This window comes from Marmota flaviventris, chromosome 11 (assembly GCF_047511675.1).
Source record: "Marmota flaviventris isolate mMarFla1 chromosome 11, mMarFla1.hap1, whole genome shotgun sequence".
Taxonomy (NCBI): domain Eukaryota; kingdom Metazoa; phylum Chordata; class Mammalia; order Rodentia; family Sciuridae; genus Marmota; species Marmota flaviventris.
In genome coordinates, this window is record NC_092508.1 from 32,500,936 (window position 1) to 32,527,545 (window position 26,610).

Sequence of the window (26,610 nt, forward strand, 5' to 3'; positions counted from 1 at the left end):
TACCTGGCAAAATACAGGGGAAGATAACTAATGTTTGCTTGTAGTTTTTTAAGTTATTTTCATATTTACCACTCAATTTAAGTGACAGCACTATTGTCACCATTTCATCACATAAATATAGGAAAACTAAGGTACAAAGAGAGTTGTTTCTTGCCTTGAATCCATGGTCATTTATCAGTAGAGCCTGGACTGGTACCCAAACTGTGCCCCTAAATCCAGAACCTTCTGTTTCTCATTGAATCATCTGAATGATCTCAAAAATAGCTGCTTAAGACACGGGATTAAAGTTGGTGCTTACACTCCTGTTTTCTAGCATAACAACTTCCATGATGCTCTTCTGCAAAATATGATGGTTAAGCAGGACTAATCCACATTGGTGAATTTATGGAGGTAAACTGTTAGTTTGAAGATGTAAAATACTGAGGCTGGTTGCAGTGGCACACATCTGTAATCCCAGCAGCTTGGGAGGCTGAGGCAGGAGGACCCAAAGTTCAAAAGCAGCCTCAGCAACTTACTGAGGCCCTAAGCAACTTAACAAGACCCATCTCTTTTTAAAAAAAAGATTGGGGATTTATAGTTCAGTGGTTAAATGCCTCTGGGTTCAATCTCTGATACCATTAAAAAAAAAAAAAAAAAACTGAAAGACAAGTATTCTGTGTGTTTTAGTAAGACCAGCAGTTTTGGAAATACTAATAAAAGGAAGTGGAGACAATGTCTTGAAGACTCCAAGTTTCTTCTCTGCATTATGATACTAGACCATCACAGAAGTTGTATCTAGAGCAATATTTTTCCTATCATTTTAATTATAATCCTAAGTAACACACACTTTTTACATTACAATCTGGTACATGTGTAAGGATCTCTTTTAAGTTTTACACACACACACACACACAAAAAAAAAAATACTCTCCTTTTATATGAATATATTGTTTTCTATCCTGCTTCCTTTTTAAAAAAGTTGATTGGACCCATTTAATTCATTTCACTTTGAAAAACACTGAACCATAGAGATGCAAAGTTTACTTACTGGTATGATGTCATACCATGTCCTACTATAAATTTTCAGAAATATTTAAAAAGCATACCTAATCTTAACAAGGGAAAAAACTCTGATATTTGATACTTTAGCAGGAAAACGCTATGAAGAGAATATCAAAAGTATTTCACATATTTGCTCCTCTCAACCTCTTCAAAGAAGTGAAGAAGACCAAAGGAAAGAAACAGTGTGCCAATTTGATTCTCCTTGCATTTGGTACTAATAAATTATATACATTAGTTATCTCCAAATTCTGGTTAACTTTTTCCTTTAGAAATTATGTGGGTGTGTGAGTATGTACGTACGTGTGTGTTTGTGTGTCTCTAATTTATTTTGGAAGTATTGAGGATTGAACCCAAGGCCTCTCACATGCCAGGCAAGTACTCTACCACCGAGCTACATCCCCAGCCTAGAAACAGTTATTAAAAATTTATAATGCAGTGGTTTGATGACCAAATTACTTTCAGGTAAAACATACCTGGGCTTTCTAAGTGATTACAGGTTGCTGTTAATTGGGTTCATCTAACCAGCTCTCCTCACCCCAAACAACTGTCTTGTATATATAAACCACTGAAACAGAGGAAGAGTATGATTTAATAAAAAAATTTTGAAAAACCCTCTTTAGGTACTTTAAAATGAAACCGACTACTCAGCTAAATCATCTCTAATAAACTATGAAGTACTGAATTACTTGTAAACAAATATATCTGTTGGTGTGCTTACATTTTGATGTTTGCTTAGCACCTACCATAATGATCAGATACCTTTGGTTCTAGAGCAAGTAAGGGTAACCAGGGAACCTGCTGCTTAACAAACACATTTTTGTAAATATCAATTTGTGAAAAACAACATACATACTGTTTATGATGTCAGACTAGAAATGTCTGAAAAGAAATCTAATTTGAGACACTATTCATAAAAATACAAAGGAAAAAAACTCTCAAGAACAGACTTTATTTTTTAACATAAAAGTTCTATTTTCTTGTGAGGCAGCAACAAGTGTTCAGGTACAGGGAATACATAAGTACATAGTAACAATATCTATTACCATTGGAAATGCTCTTTTTGGGAGAATTTTGTTAGAAAACAAAATTTTTAAAAATTGCATTTAAAAAGATTTACACAGCGTCAACAGATGAAAGATGCAGAGCTTATAAAACATAAATTATATTCTTCAACAGGACTGTATAAACAAAATATTGTTCAGGGCTACTCTGCTTATCACTCATTTAGGCAGAGCAAAACGTAAACCTTAAAGTGCAGAGTTAAGTATTATTAGCTTTATTTTTGCAAATTCAGCATTCTACTGGTCCAATTTTGAAACACTAAAAATACAAGCATTAAGGAATGAATGTGAAGATTAGAATTGCAAAGTATATTTAGTAATGGCAATTTTTCATTTTTCTTTTATTTTCCTTAAAATAAAATCCTGACAACTTAGTCATTATCTTGCACATAGAGAAGGCTATAAATTCTGCCATTTTAAAAATACTTTCTTGCAGTGAAAAACCACTATTCAAAAAAAAAAAAAAATTGCCTTTCGTGTTGCCAGATATTCCAAAGTGAGCAATAGCACCTTCTAAAAGGCTGATTTGGCCTGTGGTTCCAAGTATATGAAACATTTTAAGCAAAATGAAGAAATTGGTTAAAAAATAATTTTGGCATCCACATTCACCATATTTAACCAGAGAGGCAAAACTGGTATTTTTAAAACATAATTGCTCACAAAAGCCATGATAAGTAATAGACTTAGTCATGATCAGAAACAGTAAATATGTTTTATCATCACAAGAAAGAAATTAAGAGTAAAAATATAATTAAGACCTACAAAGTGAATAACTAGATAATAGCTCCTTTTGCTGAAAGACACATGCCACCCAGTTTTCTTTTTCTGCAGTGAAAGTGAATTTAATTTGAAAAAAATTACATACCCACTGAAGGTATTCTATTTACTTTCTGTTCAGTTTTTCTAAAAAATACAATAATCATGAATTGTAATTTTAGGATAAAATGTTGTGCATTCTTTGAGATAAGACCCATTTTAAAGAAATGAACCACCTAGTAACTAAGGGTTAAATAAAACAGCCAGATGGACCTACAGTTAATATTTTTGAAGAATGTGATAAAGCTTATATGCTTAAAAATTAGCCCTTTGGCACTGGCAGAGTTGTTTTGTACCTTGGAAGTTCTCCCCACCAAATCTCAGCTGCATTATGCCCAAACCAGGGAATGTGTCTGGTTGTCATACAATTAATTTACCTGTAAATTTCACATTTTCTTTACAACCAAACATTAGACTAGAAGTTCTATTAACAAGACAGTTAATAGTAAATCTGACAACTCTTCTGCTCTGATTTTAATTACTTCAGATTAAGGATATTTGAAACTCTACAGAAAGATGTGAATTTGACAAATATAAAAAAGATATACTGTTAACAAAGTGACATTCTGTTGTAAAACACCCTTGGAGATAGAAAAGGAAAGAAGTGTAAGGTGGAGGAAAGAACACATATTTAACAATATTCAGGTAAAAACAAACAAACAACAACAAAACCTGGTGGTTTAAAAAAAACCAAAACCTTATTTTTAACTACCTCCTTCCTGATTCATATCAACTCACCTGATTTCAGTTTCCAATACAGCAGATACTCACTGGTGAAAGAGCAAAGTCAAAAGGCATAAGAAAGAAGGCAAACAATCAAGGTACTCAAAAAAAAAACAACAACAACAACCAACCAACCAGAAAATTTAAGACCCCCAATAACTGAGTTTTTACTGATTTAAAAGCCACAATTTACTAGTTCCTAGTAAATTAAATTTTAGATGGAAAAAGTACCCAAATTCATCAGTCCTATCAACTAAAACCTGACAGATTCATCTCAAATGTTTGCAATTATCTGATTTACCTAAATACATTTTAAACTTAATAGGGCATATTTTAAATTGCTTAGATGTGTAAAGGTAGACAAATAAAAGTCCTTTCAGAAGATTTATTGCTACCACTAGGTTTTCCTTGATGGAATTTGTCTGGACAAGCTGACATATTAACCTTTGACACAGTAACCCTTTGCAAAGAGGACTTAAATTTTTTCTGCCTATAATTTGTATAGGAACAGTAACTTATTGCATCATAACATAGTAAATGAAGATATTTAAAGGATGCTTTTTAATTGACACTGTTTTGCTGAAATTCATTTCTCAAACAGAGCTGCTCCTTAATTTTACTACCACATACCCAGAAATGAAATACTGTTGTCTTGTGATATTGGCAGTAGGTTTGTCTAAGGATGAGCCCAAATCCAAAACAGTATGGATTTTTCAAGGTGAGTGTTGTTTATGCTCCAAAGCTCTTATCTGTTTTCTCCACTGTGTGGAGTATTTGAGAGGAAACTAGCAAAATCTGTAGGCAATAAATCTCAGTGCCAACCACCATAAAGAAAAAGTCAGTCTCAAGGTTCTGTGGCTAAGGATCACTATTCAATGGATTACACTCCTGGCAAACTACTGACCCTGACCAAATCCACAAGACAACAACATCACAAAAGCAAAGGAGGAAATCCATGCACAGCCATTTTAGGGTCTCTTGGGACTATGATACAGTGATGACTAAAGGCAGAATGACACCTGTGGCAAAGGAGGGCAATAGCGCAATACACACTTCACAGAAAACCAAAGGGCTCCTTAATCCTATTTAGCAATTAACACTGGGTAGTTTTCCTTTTGGCTCACGACTCTTAAACCAAGTTCCAACATGGGTGAGAACATATTAAAGCATTTATCTTCAGACTATAACTTTTCTGACCACATGGTGAAATGTGTACAGTAAGTGAAGAAAACAGCAGTTTTACAAATATTTCACCCAAAGCACAAACTTTAGACATCAAAAAACATAAATCACATAATGTACGAATATTGCTTTGTATCTCTTTTTATATATACTTGCTCAATGCATTTACTTATTATCAATTCTTATTTGGGAGAAGAACATAGTCATGAGATTAAGACTGCTGGGAAAATGTCAACAATCCCTTTGGTCCCAAAGCTGAAAACAGCTGAGAAAAGTACACATCTAGAAAGGGAAACAAGAAACAGAGGCCACCAAAGAATCTTTTGAACATCCTGTTTGCTACGTTTCAGAAATGTAACATTGGCATTATAAAATAGTCATTTTCATATAAAAGATGGTTCTTGCAGCATCATTCACGTCTCCCTTCAGGAATCATGTTTTCAGGGATCAGATTTTGTGTGTGTGTGTGTGTGTGTGTTTAAACAAGTCTAATTTGAAAACAAAAACAATGTGATATTGTCCTTCCAAATGAGACTTTCTTATTTCATTCAGTGCTTTAAGAAAAAGCAGGCTAAGCACTGAGGGCTGGCCTTCTTGAGTGGGGCAGAGCAGTCAGAGGGGCTGCTCTCTTCCAGAAGCCTCACTATCACTGGAAAGCTGGAGCATGTCACAGCCAACTGGGAGCCCACGCTGCCATCATAGTCAAGCGATCTGAGGAGGTTCTCCATTTTCCAGAACCATGGCCATGAAGCATTGGGGCCTATCCTTCGGCTTCCTCGATTGGTTCTGGGGGTGGGAGAAGGGAGGCTGATGGCAAGACCGTACTGGTTCCTCGGGAGACTCGGTCTTGCTCTGCATTTGTAGACAGGGAGGCCACAGCAATGGGCTGAAGCAGAGTGGTTGTCATGCCAGTGGTGACTGTCAGGCTGTGGCCAGAGCCCTTGAGGGTAAGATCTGGTGTGGGAAGGAGTGGCTTGAGGATGCTGACGAGGCAGAAAGCAGAACCGCTTTTAGGAATGAAATTCACCTTGTTTTTGTCAGGACAGTAGAAGGCTGGAATTTCATGAAGTTGTTTTGGTCTAGACACAGAACAGACAACCCAATACATTAAGTCACTTAACACTGGAAAAAACCTCTTTAATTTTTTTAAAAACAGATAACTCATAGATACATAAAGGGAACACAAAACTGAAGCTATGTGAAAAGCTTCAAATGTCAAGGACCCAAGTGTTTTTAGGCATAATTCAAAATACGTATCTTAGATCCCAGAAGAGCACCATTCATCACTCATGTTCAGTTCCTTGACAGCCCTATTACCATGTGGGGGGCTCAGGCTGATGACCAACTGCATGTCAAGGAAGACCTGAGATAACCAAGAGGAATAATTTCCTAAAGCTAAAGAAAAGCCAGATATTTAAAGATAAAAATGTGTTCCATTACCATGATTTTTCCAAAGTCTGCACTATTCTGAAAGGAGAACACAAGGAAATTAATGATACACAATATCTACCTTCTACTAAGTTCCCCCACTGAAGGATTAAACTTTGACAGGCATGTGTTTTCTCTTCAAGTGCTCTTAAAAGAATCTCTCAAGTAATTCACTGAGTTGACTACGATGGTTTCCATGATTTACATTTACACAATGTAAATGCAAAATCAAAATAATAGTCCTTGGCTTTCGAAGTTTTCACTGAAGCAAAATTCTTCGCTGTCCCCAGATAATCTTGAAAATTATCCCAAATTGTTGAAAAGTAGATTTCTGGTATTAATGGTATTCCATAAAAATTAAAAATACTTAAAAAATTAATTTTTTTAACACAACATGGAAGTGACACAAAATTAAAGTGAAATCAAGAATGGAATAACCTGAATAAATGAACACTTAGGTTGAAACAGGACTCATCTGTGTTTTCAAGCCATAAACTGGAAGGGAAAGAGAAAAGTGTGTGCCCTGATTCATGGAGACCCCATAAGCACATAACTCTAACAAAACAACCAGCAAAGGGGATATACTTTCTCTGGCTCCAGGCCCCATTTTGGTAGCCCAGGTTCCTGGAGCCCTCATTTTATCAAGTTGCACTCCCCAGTCGCCCTTCCTGAAAGGTTCTTGTTTGACACTATTCTGGGCTCTCTTAAGCATCCAGTCTGATGTGCTGCCCTTCCCATAGATTGAGGGAGCGGGTGGGGACAGAGAAAAGGGGAGAAGCCATGGAAAGAGAACCTGCAGTCTGTACCAAGGATTTTGGGATTAAGTTCTTTATTTACTAAGAAAGGAACTGGGAGCACAAAGGGCAGGGGTAAGGAATTTGGGGGAATTGGCTGAAGGATGGTGAAGTTCAGTGTTGCTCTTGATTTTAATCCCCAACTCAGTCATCACTTTGTTCCTAATAAAAAAGCTGAAGACATAGTAAATTTAAAAGAGAAAATCAGAGCTGGTTTTAAAGTTTTATTTTTCCTTAAGCAGTTATTCCAACACAGATATAACTAAAAGATACCTCTATACTGCAAAGAGCCCATAATTATCTATGAGTCTGAGGTCAAGGATTTAGCTGGGATCAAGCAAGAGAATATTTAACTTCATTAAAAAGAACTTACTGAGTACATTTGGCAAGGCTCTCATATGTGCAGTTATCAAAAAGAGTATGTAGAGACAACAAAATGTGGTCTTGCCTTTTTGCGCCCAAATCTAACTACCTATTTTCTTTCAAGTAAACAGATTTCTAGAAACCAGAGATAACCTCTTTCCAATCCCAAACTGCAGTTCAAGTCAGAGTTACTACTTTAAATCAAAAGTAAGAGTATTCTTGAAACAATAATTAAACAAGCTAAACTTTTAAATTAGAAGCAATAATCTACTACCTTAGTTTAATGTTTGTGAGTCCACTGGGTTTTGTTCTAATTTTGACATAGCTATGACAAGAAGAGACTAATGTTTTTAAACTCTTGAGTAACTTGTTTTATTGACAGAAGGTTAAAATCACCTCTAAAAAATCTGCCCTTAGGTTACTACTACTAATTAGTCTTTGGAGCATAATTAAAATATTAATAGTTTTTTGTGTGCTACACATTCTTTATCTTTATGTTCATCTCTACCAGTAAAATAGTAAACATTATATTGAAAAAAAGGGTAGGTTTGCCTTCTAATAATAGATCCATATGCCATAAAACATGTAATGTCTTAGGGTTTACCTTGTTTTATTTTATCTGTGTATCCATCCACACAAACACACTTCTGTTTTTTTTCCCTCTCCCATGAGATACAAAGTATGGTAGAGATACAAATAGTTCAATAAGTCCTCATGTAATAGTGTTAAGGCAGATAACATATGACACTAATCTATATAACAAATACTCAAAGTCATTTCCTTCCTTCCTTCCTCCCTCCCTCCCTTCCTCCCTCCTTCTTGGCTAGGCAAATGTTCTATCACTGAGCTACACCCCCTAGTCCTAGAACAATCCCACTTCCTAAGAACTCTCATGAAAAGGTCTAAGCCACCATTTTCAAATTGAGCATAAAGTCATCTGAGATGCTTAAAGATGCAGAACTCAGGCTTTACTGCCACATTTGCTGATTTATTAGGCCTGTGTTAAGGCCTGTGAATCTGCCATTTCAACAAATTCCCCAGGAGATTGTGATGCAGGGATGCACAGAGTAAATCTGCAAAAATACTTAAACTCTGCTGGCATCAGTTAAAACTTATAGACTGACATAGTGCGGGGGTGGGGGGGGACTAAAATAAGCAGTTGCTAACACAAGATTTTTTAATTACTGTCACAGAAGCAGATAAGAGACTGACAGCTGGTGTTTCCTGGTAGAGGAGCTGATGGGATTCAAAGACAGTGCTCTTTGTGTGACGAGATTATTCAGAATTTGTGTTAAAAGAAGCACCGACAGAACAGTACATAAGAGAAACAAAAGGATGCCCAAGATGTTGATGAGAGAAAAAATTCAACCTGGGTGAACTGGAGGACTACCTCCATATTGTACTTTTAGTTTTCACAGTAAGAAAAAGCAAAAATGGTAGCTCTTAGCCACAGTGAGTTGGAGAGTAAGGGGCAAGAACTGTCATCTTATCCCCAAACAATGTTCATCTCTAATGTGCTTATCTCACACACCCATCACTATTACTTGGAAAGCAAGAGGCCTCAGTTATTGAAAACACAAGGCTGTATCTTTCTGGGTGAAATATGGGTTTAAGATGGAAGTACTTAACTGGAGTACCAGTCAACACAAATATTTAAGATAAAATATGAAGGGTATTAGATGCTACAGATAAAAATTCTGTTTCTGGAGCTGGGAGTTTGCTCAGTAGTGTATTTGCTATGTACAGATTTAGTATGTACTTAATATGCATGAGACACCGAGTTTATTTCCACATCTCCAAAAAACAAAAACTAAAAAAACCCTGCCTCTTACCTCATCTTCATCATAATAACATAATTAATTCTATAAAGTAAAAGAATTATTTCCTATATTGGCAAAGTATTTAAAAATTGTTTACAGTGTTTACAGAACTGGAGACCAAAGTGAGCAAAAACTGAAGTGGACTTAAATCCTAGAAATAAGGGACTTGCACTAGGTGAAATCTCCATGGTCTCTCTTGACTAAACATGTGGCTAAATTCAATGTGTGAACTTGACTGGATACAAGTGCAAAAATGACAACCACAGAAAATATTCTGGGGACAACTGAGGAGATCTGAATAATAACTGGATGTTAGAAGGTATTAAGCACTACTGTTAATTTTCTTCAGTATGACAATAGTATTGAGGTTAAGTTGGAGTACTGTGGTTTCTTTTAGTAAAGATTGTAAAATGTTAATCACATAATCTGGGTGGAAGATATGTGGGTGATGACTACACTGTTCTTTCAATTTATTTGAACATTCTCATAATAAAAATTTTTTAAGGGGATACTTACGAGCATTCTTCAAAGACTTTGACCCTTTCACAACCCTCAGGAGGTTCCCTTTTGAACATGTAACTATTGTTAGGTTTTGGTGAGGTTGCGTATTTGGGCAAAGGAGAGTTGTTCCCATTCTCTGCAAGAAATGACACACTGAATTACTAAGAAATACAACAAAAATATACTATCATGCTATACTTAATTATTCTTGGCTTCCCCTACACATGTACTATTTGAGGGCAGGAACAGTGCTTTATTCATCAATGTCACCCCAATATCTAACACAACCCCTATTAAAAGGGATGTGTAATTAATGTTTATTAAATAAATACATAAACAAATACAGCATTTTTACTTCTTTTCCATTTATAATTATAGCCTAGGCCTGAATCACTTAATCCTTGGTATTGAACACTAATCTAGCTGGCTGCCTTATTCCTGTTCTATTCACAGAAATACACTCAAACACTACTTCCATCTTTTCCCAGCACGAGTGTCTGGAATGGTTCTTCAATGGTTGCTTACCATCAACAACTCTTGGCCTGCCTTCAGTCTCTCAACTTGATCTCTCTGCTCCTCTTGTCACAGTCTTTGCTCCAGGTAGTCAGAGCCAATATATACCAAACACTTCCTTTGCTATAAGCTTCCCCTCACCTAAAAGGGCAAATCTATTCATTTTTCCAAAATTTCCTTCAAAGTCTGCCACAAATATTTTGAAATTTTCTCAAATTACTCTGATATTCATTATTCTGATATTCCTGTTCAATGCTATTGTCCTCAGCTTATATTATAAAACTTAGAATTCCTGATATGTTACATAATGGTCCTAAATTTTTAATCTGTGTTAGTTAACTACAAATTCCTTGCTGGCAGTAGCACTGTGACCTTTTTTTCTTATAAAAGAAATTCAAAAAAGCCAACCGTTCACTAGTCTCCTAAAATTCTAAACAAATCAGAACACATAATTTATGGAATTCCTACATGCAAAAGCAGAAAGTATAAAAAAAACCAAGGGACACATTTTAATAGCCATCTATTTGACCTAGAGGATAACAAAAAAAGTTTCAAATAATATTCCAGAGTTTGAAGTGACTTTAGCAAATCTTCCAACTTCTGTACTTGCTGTATTTTCAATGATTTAGGCAATTAGTAGTAATGACTAGTCTAGTCATAACAATGAGGCATTTTAGGACATTCAACATACTGGTAATGTAGAGAGTTCTAAATAAGTAACTACTGAACTGAACAACAGAATTTACAAATAAATGTCATATTATTGCTTTCAAGTGCATATAGTAACTAGAATTGGGTTAACAAAATATTGCCCTGATAGAGATAGATAAAATTATCATATCTGTTTTAGAAGGTAGGACATTTGTACTTAATATTCAAACTGTTTCTGTCTCCATGTTATTTTTATGGTATAAAGTATCCTCCAACTTTTCACTTCAGATTTCCTTTAAACACTCATCTTTCTTTTGTTAAAAAATCACTGTAATACTTATTAGAAATATCAAAAATACAGATCCTAAAAATCACTAACTTGAAGGCTTCACATTTACTTAACAAGTATCAAGGTAATAACATCATGAAGAATAAGGTGACAGAGAACAAAATGCTCTATAGAACAAATGTTCATTTACTCAGTAACAAGGAAGTTGTAATTAACAAGTGCAAAAAAAAAATTTAAAAGTATAAATAAAAACCCATAAACCCAGTCAACTAGACCATCACCTAAGCACCACAGCAAACTCATGGTTTTAAACCTGTGCTTTGACGCCACCATTACTCTGGGCAGCATCCAGTGTGTGTGTTCTGATAGAAAATGAACAGAGTGAAAGCCTGCATAGGTGACAGATATGCAGCCATCATCCAGTGACAAATTCTACCAGTATTATACCTTTATCTCTGGGATCGACAAGCAGGTCATCAGCTGAACAAGGACTCTCCTCGCTGCCTTCGTTAGAGATAGTAAGGAATGAGGTGGGGGACACAGACTGAGAACGGCTGCTGTTGTTGCTTCCCCTGTCTGCCCCACCAGGGGTCTGTGTGTCGATGCTACGTGTGCTGCTACTTCTCTGTGCCAGGGGGGGAGGTGCACGATGTCCATCTGGAATATCTTGTGGCTATTATAAAAATTTAAAAATATACATATATTTACCAATGATTTTGAAATTCATCAGCTATGTACCAAAGGTCAACCTTTCCTGAAGTGCCAGAAACTCACAAATCAAATTCTCTCCTATTATTGTATCTTTGTGCTGCTCATTAGTGAAATCAAGACTAATCAAACTCTACCCACTGGTCATTCTGGGTGAAAAAATTATCTTCCCAGATTCTGGCACACAGCAGGAAGACAATGCTTGGTGTATATATAAATTGCACTGAATTATCTACCTAGTACTAAATGTTATTATTTTTTGTGGTACTGGGGATTAAACCCAGGGCCTTGCACATGCCAGGCAACAGCTCCACCACTGAGCAATACCCCCAACCCTAAGCGTATGTATGGACAGATGGATAGATGCCTGTATGTATGTGTTTATTTTGGAGAATGAACCCAAGGCTTCATATATGCTAGTGAGCCCTCTACCATTGAGCTATATCCCAAACTCCCTTAATATTATTTTAAAATTATAAAGAATAATCATAGTAAAAAGAGGAGAAAATCAGCTGTAACATCTGGTTCCCTAAAAAAGAGGAAAAGGTTATCCATAGTGTGAACTAGTGATGATGACAGGCCCTTTGACCTCCTTTCTCCTCCTGCACACATCATGCAAAGAGTTTTCCTGGGGGTTTTTGGATACCAGGGATTGAATCCAGAGGCATTTAACCACTGAGCTACATTCTCATCCCCAGGCCTTTTTATACATTCTTTTAAAAATTTGATACAGGTTCTTACTAAGTTGCAGGGGCTGCCTTTGAACTTGAGATCCTCCTGCCTCTGCCTTCCCAGCCACTAGATGTACACCACCACACCTGGCTTGTTTTTTTAAATCCTCCTCATTGAAGGAAAGGTTAATCAAAGCAATGCTAATTACAGGGAATTGAAATCAAGGAAACACTCAGAAGAAAGTTTGTGTGGCTCACTTAGCAGGATAACCAATTCCCTGTATACCTTTGATTAATTTACTTTTATTACATCAGGGAAAGTGTAACCGCTCACACAGAATGGAAGAGAGTTTGTGGTGAGTTGTGTTTTCTCTAAGAAGCTAAACTAATAGTTTTTTTCTCAAGAGGATCTTAAACGTCAAAAACTTATTACTTCTGGCTCCCTAATAATTCCCTCACTGAATAATAGAGGCTTAGAGGTATTTAAAGTCTAAATAGTAAATTTTCACATGGTGTTTTATACATGAACCCCTTTTCTGTGCATTCTAGTAAAAAGGGTAAGCTAATTTCTACCGGTGTTTCATGAAGGTAAACCCAGGCATGTCAACCAAAAACAAACAGCAACTGACAAGAAGGAACTGGTATTTTCATGCTTATACAGTATTCACTGTCCTATAACCTTTCTTCTAAACTAGTAAGCTAAATCTTTGTTTAATGATAAATACATTGCTTCTCTTGTGATTTTTAAATACAGATGAATAAAAAGCAGTTTCTGTTTAAGGATCCTAATTTAAATCAGATCAGTTGCCTCTATAACATGCAAAGAAATGAAAAATTTCCAAATGCTTGTTAAGGTCAGAGTTTTTCATATGTAATAATTTTTCAATTTCTTTGAATGAAAAGCAAGAAACCTAAGTAAATATGAAAAACAAAATTGTGAATTTTTTAATAACTAGAAGAGTTCATGTGTAAGGGTGATTTTAAGATACAAGATTACTTACTATAAGTTGCTCTTCCTTTTCCCCAGTCTCTTTAATTATTATTTCAATCTCCTGATTCAGTCCTTCCACACTATTCCGGAACCGGGAACCTGTTGATTTGGTGATAGGAATTACTGGAATAAGGGCACTCTTTGGAACAGGAGCCTTAAGAAAATGAGGTAGAGAAGAAAAGAGTTAAGTTTAACATTACTTTTTAATTCTCTAGATTGAATATACTTCCTGTTAACATAATTAAAAAACAAACCAAAGTTACAGGCCTAACAAAAAGTGAGTTACCAGACCTGCTCCTTAGTTACACATGAAACGTAATTTATGCCAAAATCCAAGACAATCAAGGTAGAATTTTAGAAATTTATTCACATCCATGATAAACTGGAAAGGGAATTGGATAAAGGAAAATATTACAAGAATGTCAATCTCAGAAATTCTTTCATGACTGTAACAGAGTTCAGATTTCAGTTCAGATAACTTTAAGTACCATGATGATCTATATTTCAGGAAAGAAATAAAAAGTAGTTATTATAAAAGAAAAAAAAATTTTGATTGGAAAATCAACAACTTCCAAAGTATAGCAGCAAGACTGTAAAACTGAAAATAACTTTCCTATGAAATTTAATCATTTGTAGCTTTTTTGGGATGATTTTTAATGTGTTTTGTTCAAAAAATGATACAATGCATTTTTCTTCTTTTCCAAAGCCTGTATCTAATTTTTTAAAATTAAAATGTTTTCATTATCACAGCATTACTTCTCAAAAGAAACATAATTACATAGTTATAGGATATTATTTGGTTTACTGATAAGATACTCAAAATAAAATATGAAACAAGCATTATGGAGTTATCTGCCAAAGTTTTGCAACAGTATGTTAGAAGATCATCTTACACACTGTCCTGCTATCTCCTAAAGAAAGGGAACTAATCCATCCTTCAATTAGGAAAGTTTCTTTGAAAAATCTCTTTCAGGGAAGCTAAAGGAGACAAAGATTAACAGGGCCTCTAGTAAATTATCACTAGTTTCATTCAATGGACAACTTTGTTATCTGATTCAGAACTTAGCACTGAGTCTATTTTTCTCAAGTTTTACTCTCATTCACTGTTAAAATTAATAATGATAACAACAGAATAACACAATAAGAATACTTGTAACTCACAGAAAATTTGTGAGAAAAAAGTCAAGGAGTACAGGGGATGTAACTGTGGTAGAGCATTTGCCTGGCAAGCACAAGGATCTGGGTTCAATTGCCAGTACTATTAAAAAAAAAAAAAAAAAAGTAGGCCACAGGGAAACTGTCCTCTGAAGCACACCTCTTGGTGCTGGGTTAATATTGGGCCCTCATCTGCAAGGTGGGACACAGCAACCAACCTTGTGATTTGTTTTTATTCTGTGGTGCTCAGGTTCAAATCCAGGGCATTGCACATGCTAGACAAGTGCTCTACCAGCCTACCTCATAGTTTTGAGGATGAAATGAGGGGACACCTAGCACTGTGCCTGGCCTGTAATGGTATGGATGCTCAGTAAAAAGCAGCTCCAATTTTAACTTTTTATTTTCCCTATTACATATTTTTTTCTTAAATAATGTTGTCTTTTCACATTTTTCCCAAGTCTCATTTATTGACTTCTACATATGGTGTCTAACTCATCTTTCCCTTTTTTCCCCCTCATTATACTCTTAAGCTTCTCATATTTATTCCTTTTTACTTCCATCTCCTTTTTCACTTCCCTCTTTCACTCTCAGCATCCACTACCAAAGGAAAGAACATGGAAAAGTACACATGTTCTGTTTTTCAAGAAAATTTATAAAATTAAAAATATGTTTGCTAGGTGTGGTGGCACACGCCTATAATCCCAGCAGCTTGGGAGGCTGAGGTAGGTGGATCGCAAGTTCAAAGTCAGCCTCAGCAACTTAGTGAGACCCTAAGCAACTTAGCAAGATACTATCTTAAAATAAAATATTAAGAAAAGGGCTAGTGATGTAGCCCAATGGTTAAGCATCCCTCGGTTCACTCCCTGGTACCAGGGGGAAAAAAAGAAGGTTCAACTCCTTTATCTTTGAGCCATATTCTACCGTGCAGATCTCTGATTCACTGTAAATAATTTCCAAAATGATATTTTTGAGAAAAAGGCTAGCCATATCCATAGATCTATTATCTTGGCCTATTTTATTCTGATTATGTGTCCTGATTATATCCCCTTCAGCTTTCTTAAGTGGTGACAACTCTACATCCATCTTGGCCAGTGGCTAAATCACAATCAGTGTCACAGGTCAAGTACTGGTGGAAAATAAAACTTTAACACACACTCCAAATTTACAAAACTTTAAATTTGTAATATAACCTGGAGTTAGTTAAACTACAAATTTCAAGTACACAGAGTAATCTGCAAGGTAAGACCACTTGTAAGACTTTTAGAAGATGAATGATAGAATTATTTTGCAAATTTACCAACAGAAAACTATAAAGCTAATACTCAATGTAGTTCTTACATTTCTTTTGTTTGTCTCTTTCCTCAAACCAAAATAAAAATACTATGGATTGGAGGAAAAACACACACCTAATTTCTTAACATTCACTATTCCTCCTATTGGAATTAAGCCTTACATACCCGGATGCTTTGCCAAAACATAGAGTTAAAGAACACTCTTCCTTTATTTCCTAATGTTTATTTAATAAAAAATCAATACATGTACAACAGACCATATACATATTTCATATTTCATACAGAAAAAGATTATCCCCACAAATACTGGAAACAAGCTATATGTTGGTAGAGGAACATTTGGTGTAAAAAACAGGAGAGATCTTCAGGACTTTGATCCATAACATAAGCAGAACAAAAAAATATTTTTATTCCTTACACTTCTATCTGCATTGTATGAAAATGCATTTTTTACCAAACTATAAACACTAGGCTTATTTTTTCTTAACTTTTGCTAAGCTTCATAGATTAAAAAAGGTCTCATTCCTTTAATTTATACATTGTTAGGCATAAGTAATGGTGAAATTTTTAAACAATTATCAGTCAGTTGCCTACTCTGTATCACAAATGGTGACTCACACTGCATTAGCTAACACCATGTCACTAATATAATATGAACAAAAGTGAAGACAGTGAGAATCCTTACCTCATTCCTAATTTTAGTAGGTATGTTTCTAATGTTACCCATTAAATATTGTTTGTGTATATATTAAGAAAGTATTCCTTAATTTTTATGTTCTTGAGCATTCTTCTTTTTACTGATGGTACTGAGGATTGAACCCAGGGCTTCATGCATGCTAGGCAAATGCTCCACACTAAGCAACAGCCTCCCAGCTCCTTTGAGAACTTTTAACATAAATGGGAGTTAAATTTTCCAGAAAATTATTTAGCATAAATCTAGATAATCATATAATTTTTTAATCTAGGAAAATTTTAAAGCAGGTATAATCAAATAATCTATAAGGCTATTAAAATGTCTAGCCTTTAAGCAATATGACATCCGTGTGAAATTTTCCCAACATGAACAAGCTATAAAAGCCACTGGCAAGGTAACAGAATGTTCCATACCTATAAATCAATTAACAGTAGAGAACAGAGGCCGAGTTGTAGCTCAGTGATAGGGTGCTTGCCTAGCACATGTGAGGCACTGGGTTCAACTCTCAGCACCACATAAAAATAAAGAAAATAAAGGTATTGTGTCTATTTATAACAGGTACCAAAACCAATTATTTTAGATTTAGTATAGTTGATCTTTTATACATCTTTCCTGATGTGAATGGAATCAACCACTAAAGGTACATATTGATTTTTGCTCTGTGAGCTATAAAATGAGCTGTACACAATAGTGATACAAAGGGTCCACTACATTCTAGAATTCAAAACTACATACATACTCATATGTGTATTTAAATGTACGTATAAATAAAAGAAAGTAACATAACAGAAGTAATATTTATTCTAGAGTATTGATCATAATCAAAATTAAATACTTAATTTAAAATTCATTATCAACTATTGACGGGTGGGGCACACCTGAAATCCCAGTGGTTTGGAAGACTGAGGCAAGAGGATCACAAGTTCAAGGACAGCCTCAGTCTCAAAATTAAAAAAAAAAAAGGAATGGGGGTACCTGGAGATGAGGCTCAGTGGTTAAGTGCCCCTGAGTTCAATCCCCGGTAGCCCACCCACAAAAAAAACCCAACAACATTGTTTTAAAAAACTCAACAATATTATCTAAATGCTAACTTTAATGTTAACAAGGAAAATGGTTTTATAAAGATTGATATTTACATTTTAAAACAAGTAACATTTATCAAATACTTAATATGTCCCAGGCACTGTTTCAAGCATTTTATACACATTATTTGCTTTTATAAAAGCTCTATAAAATGCTTCTACTACCACCCACATCTAAACATTTTTTAAAAATTAGGCTCTGAGAAGGTAACATGGAGTCATGGATTTGGGGCTGAACTTAAGGTTCTATCAAACTATAGATAACCACAAATACTGAAAACAGTCAGCTATATTCTATGAAACTATATGTTATTTTTCACTTTTACCTTCTTAAATTTGCCAAATTCTCTTCAGTACTTTCCTATCCTGTGATAATCATAAATTCTCTAATGAATCTTTACTAACCTTAGATAATTAATAAAAATATTTTCCAAGGTAGTGTAAATATTTTTTTTCTTGACAAATTTCCCATTTCCCTTAAAGATGATCTCATTTCCACTGACAAGTTATAAGCAAGAAAAAAGGAAAATCAGTACTGTGATAAGTAGGTTGTTCTGATTCAAGTCTGAAAGTTATCCTTAAAAAAAAAATTATCTTAAGACATGACACCAAAAGTAATTCCCATGAGCAAAAACAGTGATATACGGAGCATCACCCAAAGTAGTTTGCATACATACACACACACACACACACACACACACACCACCACACAATTTAACTCTGTGAAAGATACTAAGAAAATGGATAGACAAGTGAGACTGGGAGAAAATATATGCAATTCACCCACCAAAAGACTTTTATCCAGACTATATAAACTTAGTGATAAGAAAACAGGTACATGAATTTAAAAATGGGCAAAAGATTTGAAAAGACACTTCACCAAACAGAATATACAGATGGGGGGAAATGAAAAAAAATATTCACTAGGGTAACACAAATTAAAATCACAAAGAGATGTTCTTCAACACAAGGTTTCAACTTTGGCAATCTATGGTACATCCACGTGATGGAATACTACTAGGTAACAGAAACAACTCAGATAAACCAAGTTCACTACTGCTGGGTGTAAAAAGATGGTCTTAAAAGATTACATTATTCATGATTCCATTTATGTGACATTTTCAAAATGGCAAGACTAGAGTGATGGGCAGATCAGTAGAGGTTAGGGATGGAAGAAGTGTGACTACAGAGGGGCAACATGAGGGAATGTTTTTGCTTGCTTGATTGGTGGTGGTAGTATAGTCCACACACATTAAAATTCACAGAACTTGGGGCTGGGGATGTGGCTCAAGCGGTAGCATGCTCGCCTGGCATGCGTGCGGCCCGGGTTCGATCCTCAGCACTATACAAAACCAAGATGTTGTGTCCGCCAAAAACTAAAAAATAAATATTAAAATTCTCTCTCTCTCTTTCTTTCTCTTTAAAAAAAAAAAAATTCACAGAACTGAGCTGGGCACTGTGGTACATGTCTCCATCCCAGCAACTTGGGAGGCTGAGCCAAGAGGATCGCAAGTTTAAGGTCAGCCTCAATAATTTAGTGAGACTCTTGTTTCAAAACTTAAAAAAATAAAGAGGACTGAGGCTATAGCTCAGTGGTAAAATATCCTTGAGTTCAATCCCCAGTACTTTATTCAAAAAATTTCTCAGAACTGTACCAACCAAAAATTGTCAATTTTACCTTAATTGAAAAAATAAAGGAAAAAGTTGACAGGATTATACCATCATAACTTGTCTGCCTTAATATTGTATCTTTAGGAATCTGCCTATAGTTATTTGCTGAAGGACATAATAAAAAGTGGCAAATTTTTTTTTTTTCAAAAAGCAGCTCACAAATGACTTAGTGTGTACACTTCAACTGTCAGATATAGTCCTTACAGATGAGCACAACTGAATGTCAACCAGTCTTAGCTACCTATCTTTTAGAGTTCCTGTTTTTTCACTCTTTCCATTTTAAGGCTCATAGCCAGTAACTTCCTCACTTCCCATAAGCCCTATCAGTACTGGTTTATCCCATGACAGAACTGGTGATATAACAAGATGAGACAAAAAGAGAAAGGCAAGTAGCAAATGCTACCCCTCTACACTACTCATCTCCTAATTATCGGCACTCTCTACACTCCTCCTGCTTCCTCACTGCCAGGTCCTCACTCTCCTATTTTTAACTTCAGTGAATTATATACAAGAGTCACTGAGATTGTTTATTCCCCATCAGTCTTTCATATCCCTAAGGACAGTCACTGACATATGGTAGGAAAACTTTTTCATCTTTTCTCATCATCTTTCCTTTCCAATGGAAATAAAATTCTGATGTATAGTCTAACAAAGGCTCTAAGCATTCCCAATTGAATATATGTACTTTCTTCAGGGATAAGGCACTGGGACAGTGATGCTAACACTCTATTTTGGTTCTTGGTGGGTCAAGGAAGGGAGTAAACCTTTCTCAAATTAGTAGTATTAGAAAATGGAAAAGGAAATAACGAAGTGGTAGGGAAAAAGAAACCTATACCTCACTAGTTAGGAGTGGAAAGTATCTTACAATGATTCTGTCATGCAGTCATTTCATCTGTTCCTGGGCTCTTCCTGTGCCAGAAGAGCAGGAAGCAGACTGAAAAAGAGCTCAGGAGTTATTAGTATATATAATACAAACAGAATTTTTATTTTTCACACTGATTGATGGTACTCAGTTCTAAACTTAAATTCCTCTTCTTATTTTTTTTTAAAGAGAGAGAGAGAGAGAGAGAATTTTAATATTTATTTTTTAGTTTTCAGCAGACACAACATCTTTGTTTTGTATGTGGTGCTGAGGATCGAACCCGGGCCGCACGCATGCCAGGCGAGCGCGCTACCGCTTGAGCCACATTCCCAGCCCCAAATTCCTCTTCTTATTATCATGACAAAAATAAGATCTTGCATCAGGCGGTATAGGTATGTATTTATTTTATAACTGTTAAATCACAGAAACAGACAAAGAAGAGATGTATTAGTAAGCCTATTTAGTGCAGAAAGCTTAAGGACTTTCTGGTTATCACACTGAGAATACATATACACAGGAACCTGCCAGTGTAGTAACCAGTATTTCACACATCTGGTTAGTTTGCTGATATTTTCTACTGCAATTCAAGGTAGCAAAAGAAATCACACTCCACACATTCTGAAGTTTTTCTCAAATATAATATATGTATCACCAACTACTTGTCAATCATTTAATTTGTTTAAAGCAAAGGAAAGAAAGGAAGGAAAAAGAGGGAGTGTGGAAGGCAGGAAGGAAGGAATGAGCAAGCCGTTTCTGTAAAGCCAACACACCATTTTAGGTTAAGTAAAACAAAGGTTTAACCATAACTTATTAATTAGCAATAGTTATATAATTAAATTAAAACTAATCCAGTTAGAGGTCTGGAAAAGATTTTCTACATTAAACATATTATTGCTATTTCAAGAAATAGAAGGTAATATTCCTTTAATTCCAATTCTTAGATAAACTACATTCTAAACTATCTAAAAATACAAAAATGATTATACTTAAAATTTTACCTTTCATTTTAAGGGCTCCTTAAGGGATTTAGTAGCAAAATTTTATATATATATTTTTTTGTACTGGGAACTGAACCAGAGGAGCTACATCCCCAACCCCTGGTTTTTTTTTTTTTTTTTTTTTTTGTACCAGGGATTGAACTCAGAGGCACTCTACCATTGAGCCCCATCCCCAGCCCTTTTTTTGTATTTTATTTAGAGACAAGCTTTCACTGAGTTGTTCAGTGCCTTGCCATTGCTGAGGCTGGCTTTGAACTTGTGATCCTCCTGCTTCAGCCTCCCAAGCCGCTGGAATTACAGCTGTGTGCCCCAGTCCCATTTTTATTTTGAAACACTATTTTGCTAAATTGCTTAGGGACTTTCAAAGTAATTGACACTGGCCTTAAACTTGCAATCCTCCTGTCTCAGCCTCTCAAATCATTGGGATTACAAGCATGTACCACAACTCTTGACTAAAATTTGTGTTTCTAAATATACATCAGTTTTATTGTGTGCATGTACAAATATGTAATAACAAATCCCACCATTATGTACAACTATGATGCATCAATAAAAATTTTAAAAAGCTTCCTAAATTTTAAAAAATTAAATATAAATTAGTATGTTCAAATATTCGTGGGTTATCAGATTAACTAAGGGCTCATCTCTGAACAGCTCCAGAAATTATAAAAGTTGTTCACTGTGCTAAGGTAAAAAATCTCTCAACAGATCTGTACTTTGAAAGCCTCAAGAACAAGTACCTCATTTTCCTAGTTTATGATTTTCTCCTTAAAGCAAAACCATCAGCCAGGCGTGGTGGCACTTACTTATAATCTCAGTAGCTTAGGAGTCTGAGGCAGGAGGATCACAAATTCAAAGACAGCCTCAGCTATTTAGTGAGCCCTAAGCAACTTAGCAAGACCCTCTCTCTAAACAAAATATTTTTTAAAAAGGGCTGGGGATGTGGCTCAGTGGTTAAGTGCCCTTGGTTCAATCCCTTGTATGGGGGAGGGGGGGAAAGGCGCCAGTAGATTCCAGTCAATTACAAAGTTTCTAATTAGGAAGACAACCATTTTCAAGTTACATTTTCCATTTACACTCTCCACATTTCTATATACTTTATATTCTGTATAAAAATTAAGAATTGGTCAACACTAACTCTCCTAAGGTCAATCTACATTGTAACTTAAATGTCTGTTGCATTGTTTCCAAGTATGGGAATAATATCTATAGTACAACACACACTTGAGTCAGGAAAGACAGGAAGAATATCTATTGAAGCACCAGCTGGGTAGGGGAGAGAAACAGCTAAACTTTGAAGGATAAAAATCTGCCTTGAGCTAGGCGTGGTGATGCAGGTCTATAATCCCAGAAATGCCAGAGGCTTAGGCAGGAGGATCACAAGATCAAGGCCAGTCTCAGAAACTTAGAGAGACTGAGTCAAAATAAAAAATAAAAAGGGCTGAGGATGTAGCTCAGTGGTAAAACACCCTTGGGTTCAATCCCTAGTGCAAAAAAAAAAAAAAAAAAAAAAGCCTTCATAAACAAGCAGGAAAAAGATCTGTTAAGTAATTCAACAGAAATTCATGAGAGATAAATGAACTGGAATCCCTAATAAAACCAAAGAGAGATGAAAATTGATGTTTAGAATGATTACTTTAAAAAAAAAAAATCTGAAAAAAGGCATTCCTGTCCTAGGGGCTTCTAGTCCAGGGGCTCCAGGTGCTCTTCATTCTTCCTTTCCTGTCACTATTTATTTCTATCTTCCTGGATCATTATCTCTCATCTGGTTCCACACCTTCAAGTTCTTAAGTTACAGCTATGTTCTATAATAAAGTCATAGCAGAACTATCTATTGGTTTCCAACTGGTCAAATCTTAAAATTCAATCACATATCTTGGGCTAGCATACAAAGATTCTACTGCACAGCAGCAATTTTCATTTTTTAAAGATATTTTTCAGTTGTCAATGGATCTTTATTTTGTTTATCTATCTGTAGTGCTGAGAATTGAACCCAGTGCCTCACACATGCCAGGCAGTGTGCTACTGCTAAGCCCCAGCCCCAGGCCCTTTTTATAGTTTTTAAATAAGCATCTGAATACATTTTTAAGAGCTTTAAAAAGTTTAATAAGGAGCTGGGGCTCAATTGGTAGAGCATTTGCCTTGCATGTGTGAGGCACTGGGTTCAATCCTTAGCACCACATAAATACTAGTAAATAAAATAAAGGCATAAAAAAAGTTTAATAAGAAACTGGCAGGGAAACCAACTGATCTGTTCACTTCTTTTACATTAAGGTGTTGCCTAAAATGGCCTAACATACTGAGCAAGAAGTATGTGCTGAGAACTGCCAAGTTTATATTTTTATTTCATTTAGTCATCAGGACAACACAATGAACAGATAATATTATTATGCAGCAAATCTGAGGAACTGCATACCTCTAGCAAGCAGCAGGACCTAGATTTTAAGCTCAATGGTTTGATCTTGGAGCAATGTATTCAATCTTTACACTGTTAAATGACCTTTTAGTTTACCTTTGATATTCCTTTTAAGAATACAATTTAAACATTTCTATGCAATTATATTTTACATATTTATTATTTATCTGTATTCTTTTGTTGGTAGATTTTTTAATAATAGTTTTATCTATAAAATAAAAACAATTTACAATCCCATGCAATTTACCTATTTAAAGTGTACAATGAGGGCTGGGAATATAGCTCAGGGGTAGAAAATATGTCTAGCACTCAAAAGGCTCTGGGTTCCACCCATGACACTTCAAAACAAACCCACCACCAAAATTTCCCACCCCCCAAAAACAAAAAAATAAAGTGCTTGACTATTTTTTTAAAAAATGTTTATGAATAGAGTTGTGCAACTATTACTATAGTCAATCTCCAAATCACATCAAAAGAAACCCCTTACCCATTAGCAGTCATTCCCATTTGTCCCCCAAATTTTCCAGTCCAAAGCAATCACCAATGAACCCTTTGTCACTGCATGTTTGCCTATTCTCCTAATCTGGAATTTCCTTAAGATTTCCTTTTGTGTCTGGCTTCTTTCACTAAGCATGTTTGCAAGGTTAATTCATGTTGTAGCATATATTGACACTCCATTTTTCTATGACTAAATAATATTTCATATTTCACTATTTGAATACATCATATTTTATTTACTAATTTTCAGCTGATGAACATTTGTTTCTAAATGTGAGCTATTATGAACTATGCTGCATAAAATAATGTTTATTATTCAAAAACATTTCTTTGCACTGTATAAATTTTTATGTGGATGAACATGTTTTCAATTCTTTTGACTGCACACCTACAAGAGGAAATGCTGGGTCATATGGAAATTCTATGTTTAGTCTTTTGAGGAACTGCTACAATTTCTTCCAAAGCAAATGCATCATTTTACATTTTTTTAATATATAATTTTTTGGTTGTTGATGGACCTTTATTTCATTTATTTATTTATATGCGGTGCTGAGAATTGAACCCAGTGCCTCACACGTTAGGTAAGTGCTCTACCACTGAACCACAACCCCAGCCCCTCATTTTACATTTTTACCAGTTAAAATATGAGGATTCCACTTTCTCTATATCCTCTTTAATACGTTAATACCTATCTTTTTCTGGGAACTGGGGATTGAACTCAGGGCCTCATGCATGTTAGGCAAGCACTCTACCACTGAGCTATATCTTTGGCCCTTTTTTTTAAACTTTATTTTTGAGGCAGGGTCTTGCTAAATTGCCCAGGCTGATCTCAACTTTGTGATCCTCCTGTCTCAGCCTCCTAACTAGCCAGGATTTCAGGTGTAAGTCAGCGTGCCTGGCATTATCTGTCATTTAAATTACAGCCATCCTAGTGGGTATCAAGTGGTACCTCATCCCAGCAGCTCAAGAGGCTGAGACAGGAGGATTGCAAGTTCAAAGCCAGCCTCAGCAAAAGCGAGGTGCTAAGCACCTCAGTGAGATCCTGTCTCTAAAACAAATCCCCTAACAAAACAGGGCTAGGGATGTGGCTCAGTGGTTGAGTGCGGCCTCCCCCACCCCCACTTCGTCCCCCAAGAAAGTGATATCTCACTGGAATTCTGAACTGCATTTCCCTGTTGCCAAATTATATTGAACACCTTTTTCACATGCTTATTGACTGTGTATCTTCCTTGGTGAACTCTTTGTTTGGATACTTTCTCCATTTTTAAATTGCAACTATTGAGTTGCAATAGTTCTTTATATATTCTAGATAACACTTCTTTACTAGATAAATGATTTGTAAATATTTCCCCCTGTCTTTTCATTTTCTTTTTGATGTTCTTTGAGGCACAAAAGTTTTCAATGAAGGTCAATATTATGGTTTGGATGTGAGGTGTTCCCTAAAACCTCCTGTTAATGCAGGAATATTTAAGGTGAAATGATTAGAACATGAGAACTGTGACTTGACCAGTCCATTCTAGTTTGAATGGACTAAATGGGTTGTAACTTAAGCAGATGTGGCATGGCTGGAGGAGGAAGGCCATTGGGGACATCACCTGGAAGGGTGCATCTTCCCTCTGGCCCCTTCCTCCCTATCTCACTACCTGTTCCCCCTTCCCCTTCTCTCTGCTTCCTGACCCTGCCATGAGCTGACAGTTCTTCTCTGCTGGGTCCTTCCCCCATGATGTTGCTGCCACTTTACCCTGGGTCCAGAGCAGTATAGTTGGCCATCTATGGACTGACACCTCTGAAACTTTCATTCCCAAAATAAACTTTCCATTCTCTTAGTCATTCTTGTTGGGTGTTTTTGACCACAGTGATGAAAATGCTGACTAAGACAACCAATTTATCTACTTTTTCTTTACTTACTTGTGCTTTTGGTGTCATACCTAAGAAACCATTGCTTAATCCAACATCACAAACATTTTTGCTTGTTTTCTTCTAAGAGCTTTTAGTTTTAGCTCTTACATATAGGTCTTTGATCTATTTTGAGTTATTTTTGTAACTGGTATTGAGGCAGATATTTAAAATTGTACGTAAAGGCTAGAACTGGTCTCCTATTCTCAAAATTCTGAGGACTGAATGTGTAGCTCAGAATCCCAATTCCAGCTCATGTGATCTTGGACAAGATACCCGATCTCTCTTGGCATTGATATTCTAGTCTGTAAACTGGAGATACAATCCAAAAGATGAGACTTAAACACCTACACTACATACAAGCACTGAATAGAGTGCTTGCCATTCAGTAGGCAGTTCAACAGAGTTCAACTATTTTTTTATCACCTTCTAAATATCACTTAAGTTTATCTGTTTTCACTAGTTTCAAAATTTCTACCTTACTTGAGGTCACC

General features: G+C 35.6%; 1 protein-coding gene across 2 annotated transcripts in view; it reads right to left on the minus strand.

The window, feature by feature from the left end:
* Positions 1–1,969: 1,969 nt before the first annotated feature.
* Fam117b (family with sequence similarity 117 member B) overlaps positions 1,970–26,610 on the minus strand; it is a 91,284-nt gene continuing 66,643 nt past the window's right edge. The window contains exons 5-8 of one of the 2 annotated variants that reach the window (XM_027941871.2): positions 13,563–13,706; positions 11,630–11,855; positions 9,745–9,865; positions 1,970–5,902 (exon numbers count right to left, since the gene is read on the minus strand). In XM_027941871.2, the coding sequence (XP_027797672.2) occupies positions 5,584–5,902; positions 9,745–9,865; positions 11,630–11,855; positions 13,563–13,706 (810 nt within the window). In that variant the 3' untranslated portion in view covers positions 1,970–5,583. Of the gene's footprint in view, positions 5,903–7,045; positions 7,220–9,744; positions 9,866–11,629; positions 11,856–13,562; positions 13,707–26,610 lie in introns of those variants that run through there. The other variant, XM_071618895.1, reaches the window with a different exon arrangement.